Below are 18319 nucleotides of genomic sequence, written 5' to 3'. Positions count from 1 at the left end.
TCATGATCCCAGGGCAGCTCTTTCTGCCCACGAGTCCTGGCCCCTGGCCCCGTGCATTAATGAAACCACCTTTTTACACCAAAGACGTTTCAAGAATTTCTTCTTAGCTGTCAGCTTCAGACCCTAACATTCTTTCCTACATCAGCTCCACGGACTGAACCAGCCAAGCACCCTGAAGTAAGATATCTTAGCCTAGGTCAGCGGGCTCCAGCAAATGAGGGCTGTGGCAGGGTAGCTAGTGCAGGTCCTCCCCACGTGCCCCCCGCCCCCCCCCCCGGAACCCTTTATAACATTACCTGGATGGCCCTTGGTCACTACCTGCACTCTGGGGCAGGCAACTTCCAGACCCTTACAGTGCTAAAGGGACACTGGCAGGGCCCTCTTGGTGGGTTCTGTCAGCGGGGTCAACCGGAAGCCATGTGAGGGAGGAATCCTGGGGAATGGGAAGCTGAAATGTGGTGGATACGAGATCTGGCACAATCTTATCTCTGTCTGTTGAGGACACAGGTACACTTGAGGTCTGTTAATGATACATAGCTCAGTAGGAATCCCAAACACACTAGAATGGGGGGGAGGGGTCCCTGGGTGGAGGTGAGTGTCAGTTTGATCTGAGGGGTCTGGATCACAGGAGGAAGGGTGATGCATCCCCACAGTGGTCTTGACCAACTGGCAAGATGGAGCCTGTGGGTGTGGAGGGCAGAGGAACAGGCTGGAAAGGGAAATTGTCCTTGAGGAGATGGAGGAGGGGCAGAAGATGGGGGGGGGGGTGAGGAGCCCAGAAAGGGAGACGTTCCTCAGCAGGTCACCCTTGCCCCTGCTCACTGCCAGCAGTCTCTCAACCTCTGCTGTAGTGTCCCCTCCCCAGGGCCCCAGCCACACCATGGTCAGCAGGTCTTCCCCCTCCCCTCAGTTTGTGACCACACTCAGAGCACCCCCTGGCCCACAGGGGGCCCAGCTCACCTCTGTCTCCCAGGGCTGTGTTCAGCAGAGCCTCCAGGGGCAAGCGAGGAGGCTGGCCTAGTGGGAGGGACAGGGCTCCCTCCAGGCAGGGGGGCACTCACTCCCTTTGTGCTTCCCTGGATTATTCCTCAGGCAGGCTGAAGCCGGGGAAGGCTAAGAACAGCCCCCCACCCCGGCCACGGTAGGCAGGGCTGACAGGGCTGACTTCCTTTCAAACAGGGATGGACTACGGATTCTCCCTCTCCAGGCATCTGCGAAGGGCAGGCTCTAGTCCAGCACCAACGGGCGTCAGGACGGCCCCGGAAGATTGCCGGCCGCCGACCTGCAGGACGTGGAGCAGCGGAGCGCATAGCCACTCAGTCCTTTCTTGGGGGGGCCGCCCTCCCGCCCCCCTGCCCCCCCTCCCCCAGCTCTGTATGCACTCGGCCAGTACGCGGCTGGCGCTGCCCTCCAGCTCTCAGCTCGCGGCCAGCTCGGCGGCTGGGGACGCCCTCCCGCCACCTGGGACCCCCGCCCAGCTCTGCCCACACCACCGCACCCTGTAGCCCGCCCACGACCTCTGGGCACCGAGGCGAGGCTGGGTCTACGCTCACTGCCGAGCCCTCAGCACCAGGCAGGGCAGGCACCCAGGGCACCCCGCTGAACGAACGCAGAACGGCGTGCGCGCGTCCGTACCGGGCCCCCCGCGGACGGTCACAAACGTCCTTGGGCGCTGGGGAAGCTCCGTCTCGCAGGCCCGCAGGAGGGTGCTCCCGCGGACAGGGGAGGCCACATGCACGGAAGCGCCCGTGAGCCTGCCCCCGGGGAACCCCGGACGCCCGCCGTCGCGGGGCCCGGACTGGTCTGCGTCGCGGCCCAACCCCGACGGAGCTAGCGCGGGAAGTCGGACGGACGCCCCGCCCACCCGCCACAGGAGCGCGACGCCCCTCTCCTGACGTCATCTTCTACAGCCAGCCGCGGAGCAGGCTGCGGATGCCGCCATGATACGTTACGGCCGCCGACCGGCTTCGCTCGGCTTCGCCACGAAGCCTCCGGCCGAGGCCCCGCCCCTTGGGAGACGTCACCGTGGCCTGCCCGGGCGGGCGCCGCCATATTGGGGGTCCTCGCCGCGGGCGCGTAGGTGTCTTCATAAGATGCCGGCTCGGCGGCTCTCTGCTTTCTCCCCCCAAGATGGCGTCCATGCGGGAGAGCGACACTGGCCTGTGGCTGCACAACAAGCTGGGGGCCACCGACGAGCTGTGGGCGCCGCCCAGCATCGCGTCCCTGCTCACCGCCGCGGTCATCGACAACATCCGCCTCTGCTTCCACGGCCTCTCATCCGCCGTGAAGCTCAAGCTGCTGCTCGGGACGCTGCACCTCCCGCGCCGCACTGTGGACGAGGTGAGGGGGGCGGCGGTGGGGGCGCGGGGCCACCCCTTCCCGTGACCCGAGACCCCGGGCCCTGGCCCCCTCCTCTCCGACAGTCCCTGCGGACCCCTCCAGCTCTGTCCCGGGCCCTCAGGGCCACCTGGAATCCCACGGACCCTGGTCCCCGGACCCCCACGCCCCCTCCCCACGGACCCTGGTCCCCGGACCCCCACGCCCCCTCCCCACGGACCCTGGTCCCCGGACCCCCACGGATCCTCCCACGGACCCTGGTCCCGGACCCCACGGACCCTCCCCACGGACCCTGGTCCCCGGACCCCACGCCCCTCCCCACGGACCCTGGTCCCGGACCCCCACGCCCCTCCCCACGGACCCTGGTCCCGGACCCCACGGACCCTCCCCACGGACCCTGGTCCCCGGACCCCACGGATCCTCCCACGGACCCTGGTCCCGGACCCCCACGCCCCTCCCCACGGACCCTCGTCCCCGGACCCCCACGCCCCCTCCCCACGGACCCTCGTCCCCGGACCCCCACGCCCCCTCCCCACGGACCCTCGTCCCCGGACCCCCACGCCCCCTCCCCACGGACCCTCGTCCCCGGACCCCCACGCCCCTTCCCACGGATCCTCGTTCGGGACCCCCAATCCCCCTACCCATGGACCCGCATCCCCGGACCCCTACCGACCCTCTCCCTCCGGACCATCTCCCCGCACCCTCCCCGAGCCCAGGTTGTTGGCTGGGAGGGTCTGGGCTGGGGGCAGAGGTGCGGGGTGTGGGGGGGCTCTGGACTGTTCTGTCTACCTTACGGAATAGCCACTTGTTTGGGGCCCTGTATTCTTTGGATTCTTTCCATGCATGAATACTTCACCTCGTTCGAATTAGTGGATGTGTGAGATTGGTTTTCTTTTTTCCCTGATGGCATATTGTGCCATTTTTCGTGTGGGGTAAACTAGTTTTTCAGAATACTGAAGCCCGGTGCTTGTTACTACTTTGTGCAGCTGCCGTTGCAGTTTTTGTAAGGACGCTGCTGTGTTTTCCGAGTGTGCGGGGGGGGGGGGGGGGGGGGGGGGGCAGGCGGGGCCTGGGGACAGATGCACCTCAGTGGGGCCACCTGCGTGCTGTGCTTGCCGGGTGGACTGTCCGGGCTGTTCCTGAGTAGTATCTCTGCCCCATCCATCCTGCCTGGTCCATGCCGCCCCTCCGTGCCGCCCTGTCCATCCCGGCCCCATCTATTCTGCCCCTGTCCATCCTGCCCCAGTCCATCCCACCCCATCGGACAGTGGGTTGTGTACAGCGTTCACTGCTGTGGATACTGCTGGTGCCGAGGGTCTCATGTTTGTATTGGGATGTGGGAAGCACACATTTCTGGGTGTAATGTCCATGAGTGGAACCCGGGTCCTGACCTTATGCTACTTGTTTCTCAGGGTGCTTGTGTCACATGAACCCCTGCTGGCTGCCTGAAGGTGTGGTGGTGTTTTTTTGTTTGTTTTCTACCAGAGTTCCTGCACCACTTGTAAATTTATTTTCACTATTTTAAATATTTATGTCTTTGAGAGAGAGCAGGCAGGGGAGCGGGGAGGAGCAGAGGGAGAGGGAAGAGCAGATTACCCGCTGAGCAGGACACACCCCCCCACCCCCAGATCCAGGCTGAGCCAAGGGTCGACCCTACCCAGGTCGACAGAGATACCCAGGTGCCCCTGTCATGACTCTGCTTTTCAACATCATATCTTTTTTTAAAAGATTTTAATTACTTATTTGAGAGGGAGAGCATGAGCCAGGGGGAGGTGCAGAGGGTCAAGCAGGAAACCCAGCCCAGGACTGGATCCTAGGAATCCTGGATCATGACCTGAACAAAACCAAAAGTCGGTGGCTCAACTGGGCTGAACCCAGGTACCCTTGCACAATTTTTTAAATTGAGGTATAATCGACATACAACCTTAAATGAGTTTCAGACGTGCAAGGCAGTGATACAGTGTTTGCACATACTGCCTATCATCACCACTGTAAGTCTACCATGCCTGCAGAATCTTTTTTTCTTGGGATGAGAACTTTTAAGACTTACTCTCAGCAACTTTCAAATATACAGTATAGTGTAATTAACTATAGTCACCACATTCAATGTCTTTAATTTGTATTTGCCTTACTACTCATGTGGTTGAGCATTTTTCATGTATTTATTCACAAATTCCTTCTTTCGTAGGAAATACAATCTTTACATCTTTACATCTTTTGTAGGGTTTTTCCTGATAACTTTATTTTTTTTGCAATGTAGGTTTTTTTTTTTAGGTTTTTTTATATATAAATATATATAAATCTTGGCTAGCGGTCCTTTTTCAGTTATATATTTTACAGATACTTTACAGTCTTAAGCCTTTTTCACAGAACCTTTGGATGTACAGACACTCTCAGCTGTAACTGGGTGCCTTTGCCAGTCTTGCCTTCTTCTGATTGGGGCTGATTTTGTCTCATTTGGGATGTGGCTCCCTGCCTGGAGGGCGGACACTTCTGCAGTCTTGTTTGAGCAGCTCAGTTTGCCTTTCGCGTCGGAGTCTTCAATCTACCTGGAATTAATCATTGTGTGAATCTGGGAATCCAGTTTTATTTTCCATAGGGATGTCCATTTAGTCCAGCACCATTACCATTTACTGAAACAGCTTCTTTTCCCTGTTGATTTGCCCTGTCACTTCTGTGGGTCTGTGTCTGGGTTCTGCTCTGTTCCTTCAGGCTATTTATATACCACTGTACCAATAACCCACTAAGTCCTGTTACTGCCACTGTATGCAAAGTTTTGCCAGCTAACAGCAGAACTTCCCCCTTTATTCTTCAGGAACATCTCTGGCTATTCTTGGTTGTCTCTGTTCACATATAGATTTAATCTGCACTCCTCAGGTTACACATACAACACTTTGGGATTTTGGTTAAGAATGAGTTGAATTTGTAGTGCATTCTGGGGTAAAATCATTTTAATAATATTGAATCTCATAAATTGTGAATATGGATCTATTTAGATCTTTAATATTTGCTTAAAGCGTTCTGATTTTCTTCACAGATGTTCCATTTTCTGTTAGACTAGATATTTCATATTTCTTTCGCTGTCTTAAATAGTATTTGTTAAAATTTATTTTTTTTAAAGATTTTATATATTCATGAGAGACACGGGGGGGGGGGGGCAAAGACACAGGCAGAGGGAGAAAACAGGCTCCATGTATGGAGCCCGATGGGGGACTTGATCCCGGGACTCCAGGATCATGCCCTGAGCCGAAGGCAGGTGCTAAACCACTGAGCCACCCAGGGATCCCCTACTTCTCTTTTTTAAAAGATTATTTATTTGAGAGAGAGAGACTGCACATGCACACATGCACACATGTGGCGGGGGGGGGACAGTGCCGAGAGAATGAATCTCAGGCCGACTACCCAGTGAGCACAGAGCCTGATGCAGGTCTAGATCTCGGGGGCCTGAGCCAAAGAAATCAAGAGTCGGTCACTCACCAACAGCACCATCCAGGTGCCCCTGTGTTTCACTTCTAAAGAAACTGGCAGACTGCTGTCCATGGTGGTAGTCACAGGTCACCTTCCACCAGCAGTGGACGGGGCTCCAGCTGTCCTCCTCCACAGTTGACAGTGTCTCTGTCCTTTTGGCCCTTCCTGAAGGGTTCATTGTGTGTTTCCAGCATCACTAGTGACACTGAACATCTCCTCTTGGGAAAGTATTTTCAAATCTTCAAGTGCATATTATTTTTAATTGATATAAATTACATTGTCTTACATACTTGTGTCAAATTATTAAAATAAAACATTATTTTTAAGATTCACCCATGTTGCTCTTCATCTAATCCAAGGGTTGGCAAACTGGCCTGTGACAACCTATTTGAAGGTTTATGAGCTAAGAAGGTTTGCACATTATTAAACGGATTGTTCAAGTGTGCATCATTTCTTCTTTTTCTTTTTCTGCCAACATGGCACACAAGCCCTGAAGTCACTGTCCGGCCCTTCACAGAAAGATAAGCCAACTCCAGATCTGCTCTGCTGTGCCCCTGTTTGGTGTCCCTGTTCATGCCCCTCTCCAGCCCTGGGTGGCAGGCTGCACACAGCTTCTCACCCATGGGGTAGAAGTGTCTGTCAAGTCATACAATGTATTTGCTTAAGTGGTGGCAGCATAATGTCCACACTCCCACCTGCAGTGCCTCATGGTACTTATATTTCCCCCACTTCTCCCCACTTGGTTTGGTTCACTTTTCCTTTTTGTGGATCAGCTGGTTGGAAAGTGTTTGCTACCTTATGTTCATTTGAGGCATCCATCCCAGTGTTCATTGCCTTCTCAAATTTCCACCTTTTACATTGCCTATTAGTAACATCTGCCTTTGTTTCTGTTGGGGTTGCTATCTTGTTGATTTGCGGGGACTTCATATTTTGGATAGTAAACTGCTGGTTTTGAACAGTTCATTACAGATTACATCTGCCATTCTGTTACCTGTTAACTTTATCATTTGTCCTTCACTGAACAGAAATCTTTCATTTTAATACATAGTAATATTTTTTTTTGTTAATGGTTTGTACTTGGAAGTTTTAAGAAATCATTAGGTGTGCATCTCTTGTTTCTTTTCATTTTGTAGTCCTTCCATTCACAGATGGGTCTTTGATGCGTCAGGAGTGCACCCCTCAGACATGCTGTGAGATTGGATGCCAGTTTGGTTTGTTTGTTTTTTTTTTTTTTAAGATTTTATTTATTCATTCATGAGAGACAGAGAGGCAGAGGGAGAAGCAGGCTCCATGCAGGAAGCCCAGTGTGGGACTCGATCCCGGGACCCCTGGATCTCATTCTGAGCCAAAGGTAGACGCTCAACCACTGAGCCACCCAGTGCCTTGGGGCTTTATTTGCCTCTGTTCTGAGTCCCAGATCTCTCTCCAGCCATGCATTTAGATGTAGACCAACTCTTTCTCATGAATTTGTGGTGCTATGCACGTGCATGTGTGCACAGTGTGTGTGGGGGGGGGGTGTGAGGGAGGGAGAGGGGAGAGAGCGCATGCATTTGAGCATAAGGGCATGTGATGTTCCAGTGGCCCATGCCAGGTTGTCCTCTTGGCAAGGACTGGAAGCTCCTTACATCTTCAAGTGTCTGTCCCCCCTCCCCCGAAACCCAATGAAAGCATATCATAAGAACATGTCTGGAGGGAGTACTTTTTTTTTTTTTTAATATTTTATTTACTTATTTGGCAAAGAGCATGAGCAGGGGGAGAAGCAGGCCAATGCAAGACTTAATCCCAGGGCCCTGGGATCATGACCTGAGCCAAACCCTCACTAACTGAGCTACCAGGTGCCCTGAAGGTGGTGTTTTTGTCGAAGATTTTGTTGAATCCAAAAGTGGCTTGGACTACCGTAACAAAATACCATCAGCCAGATGGTTTAAACAATACACATTCATTTTCTTACGTTTCTGGATGCTAGGACGTGCAGGATCTAGTGCTGGCTGGTTCAGTGTCTTGCCAGGGCCATCTTCCTGGCTTGCAGATGGTAGCCTCCTGGCTGTGCTCACGCAGTAGGAGAGCTCTGCGATCTCTTTTATATGAAGGCACCACTCCCGTTGCGGAAACCCTGCCCTCAGGATCTTATCACCTCCCGCTACCACCACACTGGGGATTGGGTCTCAGTGTCTAGTTTGAGGGACACATTCAGTCCATAACAGCAATCTCTTTGGTTTTAACCAACCTACCTCCCTCTTTCTTCCTTTCTTCCTTTCTTTCTTACATCTTTATAAAATATGCGTTTTGCCTCATGGTTGTTGTATTGCCTCATGGTTTGCTGGGGTGTTGGAACAAAGGACCACAGGCTAGGTGGCTTAGAACTACAGAAGTACTGGGCAGTCCTGGTGGCTCAGCGGTTTAGTGCCGCCTTCAGTCCAGGGTGTGTTCCTGGGGACCCGGGATCGAGTCCCATGTCGGGCTCCCTGCATGGACCCTGCTTCTCCCTCTGCCTGTGTTTCTGCCTCTCTCTCTCTCTCTCTCTCTCTCTGTGTGTGTGTGTGTGTGTGTGTCTTTCATGAATAAATAGATGAAATCTTAAAAAAAAAAAACTACAGAAGTACACTGTCCCACAGCACAGGGTGGGCTCAGCCTTGGCAGCTGGTGGCATCATTCCCACCATTGTGTCCCTTTGTCCTCACCTTGTCTTTCTTCTGTGTCCAGATTTTCCATCTCTACAAGGACACCAGTTGTGTTGGATGAGGCCTCCCCTAGTGGCTTCCTTGTAACGTGACCACCTCTGTAAAGGCCCATTTTCCAAACACAGCCTTCTTCTGAGGTTCTGGTTAAGACTCCAGGGTATCTTTTTGCAAGAGTACAGTTCAGCTGAAGACCCTAGCTTTTCATGAGCGTAGGTGGATTCTCAGTGTATCTTGTGCTTGCTTGTGAGCTGTTTTGAGAGCAGGTCTTGTGCCTTCCTGGTGTCTGTACCCCTAATGGCCCACGTCACCCGCTCTCAGGAGAGACTCTGTAGCCTGGGTGAGTCTCATCTTGGTGAGGCTTCTGTGTCACTGCGTGTGTGGCCTCCTTTCCACTGCTCCGTGGAATATTCTGGACCTGGTTGGTGCCCACACTCAACCTCCTGAGGAACTGCCAGCCGGGCTCCCAGTGTCCATGCCTGGCAGCAGTCCCGAGGGCTCCAACATTTACTGTCTCCTGTCTTTCTGATGCTGGTCTCCCCGGGTGTGTGAGCTGTGCCCGCCCACTGGGTCCATGTCACCTTTGTGGCCTGTCCCCTTCTACCTTGTCCTCTGTGAGCATGGGTGCATGGGAGGTTCCTCACACAGTCTGTTTCTTGTTCTCCATGCGGTGAGGGTGACTGCCGACAGTGGAACCTGCTGTCTTACTGAGCCCCTTGAGATGCTTTTAGAGGAGTAATTTTCTATACATAATTTTATTTTGCCTGAGATGGGTTTTATCCTTGACTCATTGGAGTGAGGAACACAAGTAAAAATATTTTTCACTTTGTGCCTTTTGGGTTTTGGTATGGAACAGAGCTTATAGCTCGGCTAAGGAGAAGGGGTAGGTGGTGGGCAGGCCATTCTTCTACAACAACAAAGAGCCCCCACCACAGATGTTTACAGTTTCTGCCATGAAAAGAACACATGTCTGCATATTTCCAGAGATGGCCTTCTAGAGTGGGTCTGCCAGTGCCTAGGTCTGTGTGGGGCTGACAGTGTCAGAATCAAACACCTGGGAGCTTTGACTTTGGTGCTGGATGTGCTAGGGTGTGGGGACTCCAGGGCAGCAGGGCAGGTGGCAAGGGCAGGAGTGACAAACCTCATGTCTGGGGAACGGAAAGGCTCTGGCCCATTCCTGAGAGACTGCGTGACAGGGCTGGGGGGGGGGCGGGCAGTGGGAGCCCTGCACCACCTTCTGGCCCCCCTGCCGAGCATGGTGAGGCCCTCGCAGTGGCTGCCTGGTCTCAGAGGTGCCCCCAGATGTGGGTGTTGGTGACCTGGTGCGGGTTCTCAGGAACACGCCCTCAGATGACAGCTTTCCCTTCTCCTGTTGTGCAGGCACCAGGAGCCATCAAGGAGGCTGTGGGGAGATGAGGCGACCCTGGGGGATGGTGGGTGGGCCATGGGCCAAGGTGGGCATACTCAGTGCAAGTGGGCATCGCCGCCTGGCCCAGGGAAATGGGTGGCCATTGGGTGGGGGGATGGAGGGAGAGCCCACAGGTTCTCGTGAAGACGAGTCCAGGTGTGTTGGCAGTGGCCACAGAGGTTGGATGCATCGTGTGCCCCGCAGAAGCCCTGGCAGGATGCAAAGGGTGCTCTCCTCTATTTAAAAACAAAGATGCAAAAAAAAAATAATAATAATAAAATAAAAAAATAAATAAAAACAAAGATGCGTGGATGCTGGCTTCTGCCCAGCTCTAGTCCTATGTCCCTAGCAAGATGCTGATTCGGGTCAGAGGGCTGGGCAGGTGGGGTCCGGGCAGCCATGTGACTGCCTAGTTGCCTGTTGGGATGCGTGCACATGCATGTGCACGCACGTACACACCCCGGCTCAGGACTACTATCTCTTCCTTTCTTGGCAGATGAAGGGCGCCCTGGCGGAGATTATCCAGCTGGCCACCTTGGACTCCGATCCCTGGGTTCTCATGGTAGCTGACATCCTCAAGTCCTTTCCTGACACAGGCTCGCTTAACCTTGACCTCGAAGAACAGAATCCCAACGTTCAAGATATTTTAGGAGAACTCAGAGAAAAGGGTATTTGTGTGTGTGTGTTATGCTGGGAGGAGGGAAACGGGTCTTCCTTTTAAAACATCTTTTCTAAAGTGGATTTGACATCCAGAGCATTGCATCATGTGCAGTACAGCATGTTATGGTTCCTTGACTGCTTATATCTCCTACCCCCACCCCCACCCCGCCACAGCCCCAGCTTCTGACTGGCTTTGAGAAGCAAGCTCAGGACGGCCCACAGGCTGCTGCTCACTGCGCTTGCTGGATCCAAGTGTGTTACTGTTTGCATATTCAGATGCCCTCTCCCTGCTCAGCTCATTGAGGCCACAGCTCTGCCTGTTCAGGTTGCAGCTCCAGAGCCTAGAACATTCCCTGGCACAGAGTAGACACTCAGAAATATATGGGGAAAGGATGAGTTCAGTTTAGAACATGAACTGAAAACCACTGAGAAAATACAAACAGTCAGAAAGAACACAGAGGAGGAGGTGGGCTTCCTCCCCAGGTCCCTCTCCTGGTTCACACAGCTGCATCTGTCATGCCCCTTAGAGATGGAACCCATGCTGCTGCAGGGCCAGTGGTTGGCACCCCCTGCAGGTGGCCCCTGCCACCTCTGCTACCCATGAGGTGACCACCCCTCCACCCTCTGTCAGTTTTCACTCGGCCACCCCATGCCTGTCTGGGTGATGTCTCTGGGCTGGGAAGGGCCTGTTCTGTTTGCGGCTGCAGGTGGGCTTCTTGGCCGCTGGGGGTCCTGGGGGCATCCAGGTCCTAGAGGGGGTGGCGTGGCGGGAGGGGTGCACAGGAAAGGGGATGAGTTCTGAATCCAGGAGCTGCTTCTGAGGGCTGGGAGGACCGCTGGGTTGGGGGCCCATGGGGATTGGTGGGGAGGAGCCTGTGGCCACCACAGACTTTGCCTCTTCTGCCGCTCAGGGCATGTCTCAGTGTTGCTGCTGCCCTCTGGACACCTAGAACACCCTCTGGGAAGGTTGTACTGCTGTATGTCCATGGTGCCCCAGGGTGACAAGCAGCCAGCCAGCCAGGACATCCTAACCCTCATGCCCAACAGGTCCTGGGGGTTGGGGTGGGGACATCCCAGCTGCAGGGCCACCCACTTGACAAGCAGCCGTGTTGGCGGCCTTGACTGTTGGGTGATGGTGGAGCGGAGCCCCTGGGCAGTCTTACCTGTTTTCTGTTTTGAAAACAAAGTGGAAGATCCAGGACAGCACTTTAGATGGTGTTTTCACACGAGCTGTGCAAGCCAGGGCCTGTGTGAGGGGGATGCAGCTCCTAATGTGCTGTGTTGGTTCTCGAATGAGCAGTGAACGAGTGTGAAGCGTCTGCCATGCTGCCGCTGGAGTGCCAGTACTTGAATAAAAACGCCCTGACGACCCTCGCCGGACCCCTCACTCCCCCAGTGAAACACTTTCAATTAAAGAGGAAACCGAAGAGCGCCACGCTGAGAGCGGAGCTCCTGCAGAAATGTGAGTGCCCCCATTCTGGAAGGCCCAGCATACGAGGGATCTGATGCTGAGAGATGGTGCCTCTGTTTTCTTCTGTGGTTTTATTTCTAGAGTTCCTTTAGAGTGTATGGTCCCTGAACTGTTCAAGACAGCCGGCTACGTAAAGTTGTGGGGTTTTGTTTTTTTTAGAAATTTATTTATTACCGTGCTAAACTGTATTTTAAATCTATTTTAGAAACGTCAGAAGTTTTACGTTAAAGCGTCTCTCTCTAATCTTTGTTACAACGATGAAATCTGCAGATGAGTCCTGTGGGCCGTAAGAAGGGCAGCCCTCTGAAGGCTCACAGGATGCCTGACCCTCACTCCTATAACTTCGCCTTTTGCTGGAGTTGGAGAGGATGTCCCTGTAACCTTAAAGATGTTTGGTCATTTTATTTTATGTTTCTCTAAATAGTGATGTATAGAATGTGTATGGAAGGTATTTGCCAGGAAAAAGGCAGGGTAATTGATTTCTTCAACCAAATTGCAAAGTATGAATTGCAAGAACTTTTATTTTGAATGGCCATGAAATTAGTATTAACCATACGCACAAATGGCCTGATTGCAGAGAATCTGAATAAAACATAGCCTTCATGACCTTAGCATCCCAGGCTCGGGGCGGCTCTGTGGCTTCCCAGAGCCAGTGGGACACAGTGAAGCCTCCCATGCTTCCCCTTCCCCGTCCCCACGGAGCTAGCTCTGGAAAACCACGTCTCCTTCCACTGATTGATACATGTGTGGGGAGACACATTAGGCTTTGCCCAGTGCCCAGAAGTGAGGATGTGCCACCGGCTGCCCCGAGGCCTCCCTACGGCCCACTCTCTGGGCCCCTCTAGGAAGGATGGCCCCCTGGCTCTGGTTCCTCAAAAGTAGGTTTGGCTCAGTGGAGGACGTGACATCGGAAGTCGTGCCAATTCTCTCTGGGAAGGCATGAATGTTTGGGAAAGGGAGCCCTGTGTCTGCATGAATGCACCCAGTGCGACCTCTTCATGACATACTTAGCCTGCAGTGAAGGGCGTGTTGCTGACTTGACACATCTTCTTGCAGCCACTGAGACGGCCCAGCAGCTGAAGAGGAGCGCAGGGGTGCCTTTCCACGCCAAGGGCCGGGGGCTTCTCCGGAAGATGGACACCACGAGTAAGGCTGGCCCCCAGCTCTGAGCCCTCATTGCTCATCAGAGACCGGGCTCCACCTCAAGGGTTCTGTCTTTTTTGTTTGTGGTGTCATTTAAATGTTGGGATGTGCATGGGTCGTGGCCCCTGTAGGTGTCTTTGGTTGTATTGGTGAAAGGAGCACATGAGATGAGGAGAGAGCCCAGGGGAAATTTCAGGTTTTCCGACAAAAGGACCTGGAAGCATATGCAGGAGCCTGACCAGAACTTGAGGGAGATGCTGGTTTGTGTCCCTCTCTGTGTGGAAAACAGTGTGCCTGCCCTGTGCGCAGGACCCCCCCCTTCTTTGGGGAGGGAAGGGGCGCCCCCTCCAATGGAGAGCAAGCTGCCTGAGGTAGCTATTCCAGGGCCCACCTTCTTCTCTCCCTCAGAGGTGGAAGCAGAAGCCCTGCGTGCGTGCACACAGGGCAGACATAAGAATGTGGGTTGCCCTGGGGCTTGCCACCAGAAGGCCCTGGACAGACACCCCAAAGGGCAAGAGGGCAGGTTGCCCGCTGTCCTGTGTTCCAGGGCCCAGCGCTGACCAAACCACAGGGAAGCTGGGTCACCTGAAAACAAAACAGATGCGCCTGTGGGCCTGTGCGCCTTGTGGGGGCCCCTCCTATAGGGCCCATCCCAGCGAGGTTCCCGAGGGCAGGGGCATGGTCACTATGCCCTTGACCCAGCATCCAGTTCAGGGTCCCATTGGCTGTGCTGGAAGGGGCCATGCATGCCCTGGGCCCACATCACGGTGTGAGATCTGCATGTGAGTGGGTTTGGGCACAAGTGCCCAAATGGGGTCCTAGAGGTAGGACCAGGGAGGCACCAGAGGCTGGGGGACAGGGCCAGGCCCTGTTCAGGAGACACCATCCCTGTGTCAGGCGACTGCATTTGGACATAGTTGGGGACAGGGGAAGGTGATCCTGGCTGCACAGTGTGGGAAGGTCTAGCCGTGAGCAGAGCTGTTTGCCCAGAGGTGCAAGAGGGAAGCCAGGTTGAGCATCGTGTGGCATCTTTGTTTTTGTTGGTGTTCTTGGCAAAAATGTCAGCTTGGCTGTGATGTCATCATTTCCATTGCCTTGCTCTTTTTTTATTTTTTTTTTTTAAGATTTTATTTACTTATTCATGAGAGACAGAGAGAGAGAGAGAGAGAGAGAGAGGCAGAGACACAGGCAGAGGGAGAAGCAGGCTCCATGCAGGGAGCCTGATGCGGGACTCGATTCTGGGTCTCAGGGATCACACCATGGGCTGAAGGCGGTGCTAAACCGCTGAGCCACCTGGGCTGCCCTGCCTTGCTCTTTGATGCGATGCCTGAGCGTGTGGCCAACTGGTGGTCAAGTCTCTTCCCCCCCCCCCCCCACAGAGACACAACAAGTACCCTGGGGTCAGGGTCACACCTGCAGAGCATCCTGCAGGCTTACAGTGGGGGGTGGGCGCTGGGCCGGCAAGCAGGCGGCAGAGCACCCCCTCCATTTAGAGCATGCTGGCGGGGTGGCCTCTGTCCTTATAGAAAACCCATCACCTGAAGTCCTGCCTCACGGGGGCAGCCCCGTCCAGGTGGCCACTGATGGGCACCATCCTCTCTGCAGCCCCACTCAAAGGCATCCCGAAGCAGGCGCCCTTCAGAAGCCCCACCACTCCCAGTGTCTTCAGCCCTGCTGGGAACCGGACCCCCATCCCGCCTTCGAGGACCCCTCTGCGGAAGGAGCGGGGAGTGAAGGTGGGCTCCGCCCCTCCGGCCTTGGCGGCCTCCCCAGACCGGCCCCGGCATTCCTCACCGCACAGCTAAGGGTGGGCTCCTGTCTGTTGGCAGCTGCTTGACATTTCCGAGCTGGATATGGTGGGTGCTGGCCGAGAGGCAAAGAGGAGGAGGAAGACACTGGGTACGTACTTGGGGCTCCCTCACCATAGCCTGCTCTCCCCGACTTACCCCTTCCTTTTTTCGTGGGGACCTGTGTTTCTCAAGCCACCAGTGGCTTCTGTGTCTCAACAAGACCTCAACACAATGGCCGACCTGTCCTGAAACTAGCCCAGTGTGTTCTTTGCCCAGAGACTGTGAAGCGCACACTCAGTGCGGCTAGCATGGGCCCCTCCCACACCCCGGGGGTCTGCTCAGCCTGCTTGTGGGGTGCTGTGCAGTCGGGGGACCGGCGAGGACTTTGCTTTGTCGACAGATGCAGAAGTGGTGGAAAAGCCAGCCAAGGAAGAGACTGTCGTGGAGAACGCCACCCCGGACTACGCGGCTGGCCTGGTGTCCACGCAGGTAGGCCGTGTGTGCTCCCGCTTGTCCTGGTGGTCAACCACAGAACGTGCTCCGTGGGGGTTGTGTGTGGATGTGGGTGCGAGAGGCAGCGCTGGCCAGAGGCCCAGGGAGCATCGCAGTAGCGTGAAGAGCAGGCACACACTGTGTGCTCTCTGCGGGGCCTCCTCAGCGATCTCCTCAGTGCGGTGACTTGGTTTCTCCTGTCGGGTGAGGGTCAGTGGCCTAGCACAGCCTGCTTCTTGGAGTCTCATCCACGGGGACCGTGCAGGTGCAGCCCATGGGGATAGGGCTGCAAGCCAAGGCTGGAGAAAGACCATGGGGCCACAGGTTTCTGGGCAGTGGTTTTGTTTCTTCCTGCTGTGGGGCTGTTTCCTCACTTCCTACGAGGAGGGGTCTTCCCTTGGTCGTTGGTATTCGTGGCAGAGGAAGACTGGCAGCCCTTCTTTCCTCAGAGGCGGCTGATTTGGAAAGCTCCCCAAGCAGACAAGCAGCTCTGGATGGGCGGTGGCGGGGAGGTCCAGCACAGCCAGGTGCCCCTTCCCCAGCCCTTAGGACCGCAAGCCTGCCATCCTGCCCCGGGGCTGGGGGTGGAGGTTCACAGAGGAGCCAGCAGAGCCCAGCGTCCAGGAGGACTGTAAACTGTGTTCCAGAAACTCGGGTCCTTGAACAATGAGCCTGTGCTGCCATCCACAAGTTACCTGCCTGCCACGCCCAGTGTGGTCCCGGCCTCCTCCTACATCCCCAGCTCCGAGACGCCTGCAGGTCAGCCGCCTACCTGGAGGTGTCCTCCTCAGACCTGTTCCCCCATGCATCCAGGGGTGTCAGGATATCTGTGCCATGTCCTTCCTGAACCGTTGCTGGTGCTGACTTGGGGCAGGAGACCCTTCTGGTCACACAAATTTCCAGGAATGAACCCAGAGTTTTCACCTGCTCTGTCCATTCTGGGGGCAAACAAGCAGTGCCCCCTTCGCACGGCCCAACAGGAGTGCATTCTGCAGGGATGGGGTGGGGTGTCTGGCTGACAGTGCCTCAGGCCCCAGGGGGTCCTGTCGCAGTCCCAGGATCCTGAAGGCAGGTGGATCCAGGGTCACGGCCTCGACTCGGTCTCTTGCTCCACCGGGCTTGGCTGTGCCTGCCAAGAGATGGGCCTGGGAGCAGAAGCGACCAGAGGGAAGGCAGTTCCTGTCTTACTGAGGCTGTGAGCAGGGGGACCTGGGCTCAGACCTCTCCTCTGCTGTCTGGAAGGGCCTAATGTCTTTAGCTCCAAGGTGGGGGTGTATGGGGGCTTATGCCCATCAGCAGGCTAGCAGTGCGGCCTGTGGTTCTGGCCCCAGCTGTGGGGACACGGAGCTGAGGTCTCAGGGTGAGCCAGGGTACCAGCAGTCAGGGCCTGGGAGGTGGGGTGGAGCCCGCCCACTTTCTCAAGGCGGGGTGGGGGGTGGGGGGTCCCTGGCCCTGCAAGCCCTTTGCCAGATCTCCCTCTGTTTACAGCACCATCTTCTCGGGAAGCCGGCCTACAGGCCAGCAGGCCACCGGAGGAGCCCAGTACCCCAAGCCCCGCGCTTCCAGCGCAGTTCAAGCAGAGAGCACCCATGTACAACAGCGGCCCCAGCCCAGCAGCATCTGCACCCTCGACGCCCACTTCCCCCTTGACACCCACCACACCCCCAGCCGTCACCCCGGCTGCCCAGACACCTCCAGTGGCCATGGTGGCCCCACAGACCCAGCCCCCTGCCCAGCAGCAGCCCAAGAAGAACCTCTCCCTCACGGTAGGTGGGCCCTTGGCCGGCCCCAGGCCCCGTGGGAAGGTGGCATGGGCTCCAGATGGATATGAGTGGTGGTGCCCATGGGGCCCAGGTACCCACACCCCCTTTCCACACTCGCAGAGAGAGCAGATGTTTGCTGCGCAGGAGATGTTCAAGACAGCCAACAAAGTCACACGGCCCGAGAAGGCCCTGATCCTGGGCTTCATGGCCGGCTCCCGAGGTGGGTGTGCATGGGCAGCCCAGTGGGGTGGGGGCCGAGGGCCCCACAGGGGAGGGAAGGGACAGGCTCCTCCACCCTCCCCCAGCCCCACCCAGCAGCCCCTGTCCTCCACAGAGAACCCGTGCCAGGAGCAGGGCGACGTGATCCAGATCAAGCTCAGCGAGCACACGGAAGACCTGCCCAAGTCCGATGGCCAGGGCAGCACCACCATGCTGGTGGACACCGTGTTCGAGATGAACTATGCCACAGGCCAGTGGACGCGCTTCAAGAAATACAAGCCCATGGCCAACGTGTCCTAGGGCTGCCCACCCACCTCTGCTTGCCTTTGCTGCGGGGTCTGCTGGGCCCCAGCCCACTGAAGCTTTTAGGTTCATTTCTCGGGGTGTTCTGGACTTATTTTTTAAATTTTAATATGGGTTACCTTTTGTGTGATTTCAGATACTTTTTTGGATTCAATATTACATTTTTGAATGTTAAAGTTAACCAAAAAAGTTATAACTTCTAATTTTAGTGACAGCTCTGCCTGTTAGACTTTTATCTTTTTTTTTATTTTTTCTTAAATTCTGACCATGAGGGAGGGCTCTTCCTTGCTAGTGCGATGCTCTTCCCATCCCACAAGGTTGAGGGGACCAAGTGATGCCCAGCACAGTTGAGACCAGGGTGGGGATGGCCTGGCCCATGCCCCAGAGCAGGAGACACCAGGCCGGACAAGCCACAGGCAGGTTTTGTATTTGTCTTTTGTATGGTTGTGAGCATTGAGACCAGTCTTCTGGCACCTGTTTTCATTGTACAAACGATCTGAGTAATTAAAATATAGCTTTTCTAAAGAAAGCCCCGGAGCGGTGTTTGGGGCCAGCCCATCCTCTCTGCTCCAGGGGCTTGGTCCCTC

The 18319-nt window shown here is 55.4% G+C and overlaps 1 protein-coding gene across 1 annotated transcript; it reads left to right on the top strand.

Annotated features, from left to right (window-relative positions):
- The first annotated feature begins 2043 nt into the window (after nucleotides 1–2043).
- NELFA (negative elongation factor complex member A) lies at nucleotides 2044–18261 on the top strand. The gene is made up of 11 exons (XM_055326809.1): nucleotides 2044–2340; nucleotides 10388–10559; nucleotides 11852–12013; nucleotides 13079–13168; nucleotides 14771–14901; nucleotides 14995–15064; nucleotides 15356–15444; nucleotides 16095–16206; nucleotides 16936–17213; nucleotides 17331–17430; nucleotides 17545–18261. Exons 1-11 carry the CDS (start codon nucleotides 2131–2133, stop codon nucleotides 17727–17729), a joined length of 1599 nt encoding a protein of 532 aa, XP_055182784.1. The 5' UTR covers nucleotides 2044–2130; the 3' UTR covers nucleotides 17730–18261.
- The last annotated feature ends 58 nt before the right edge of the window (nucleotides 18262–18319 follow it).

The sequence above is a fragment of the Nyctereutes procyonoides genome, unplaced genomic scaffold (genome assembly GCF_905146905.1).
Source record: "Nyctereutes procyonoides isolate TBG_1078 unplaced genomic scaffold, NYPRO_anot_genome, whole genome shotgun sequence".
Taxonomy (NCBI): domain Eukaryota; kingdom Metazoa; phylum Chordata; class Mammalia; order Carnivora; family Canidae; genus Nyctereutes; species Nyctereutes procyonoides.
This window is presented reverse-complemented; position numbering and strand designations above follow the sequence as displayed.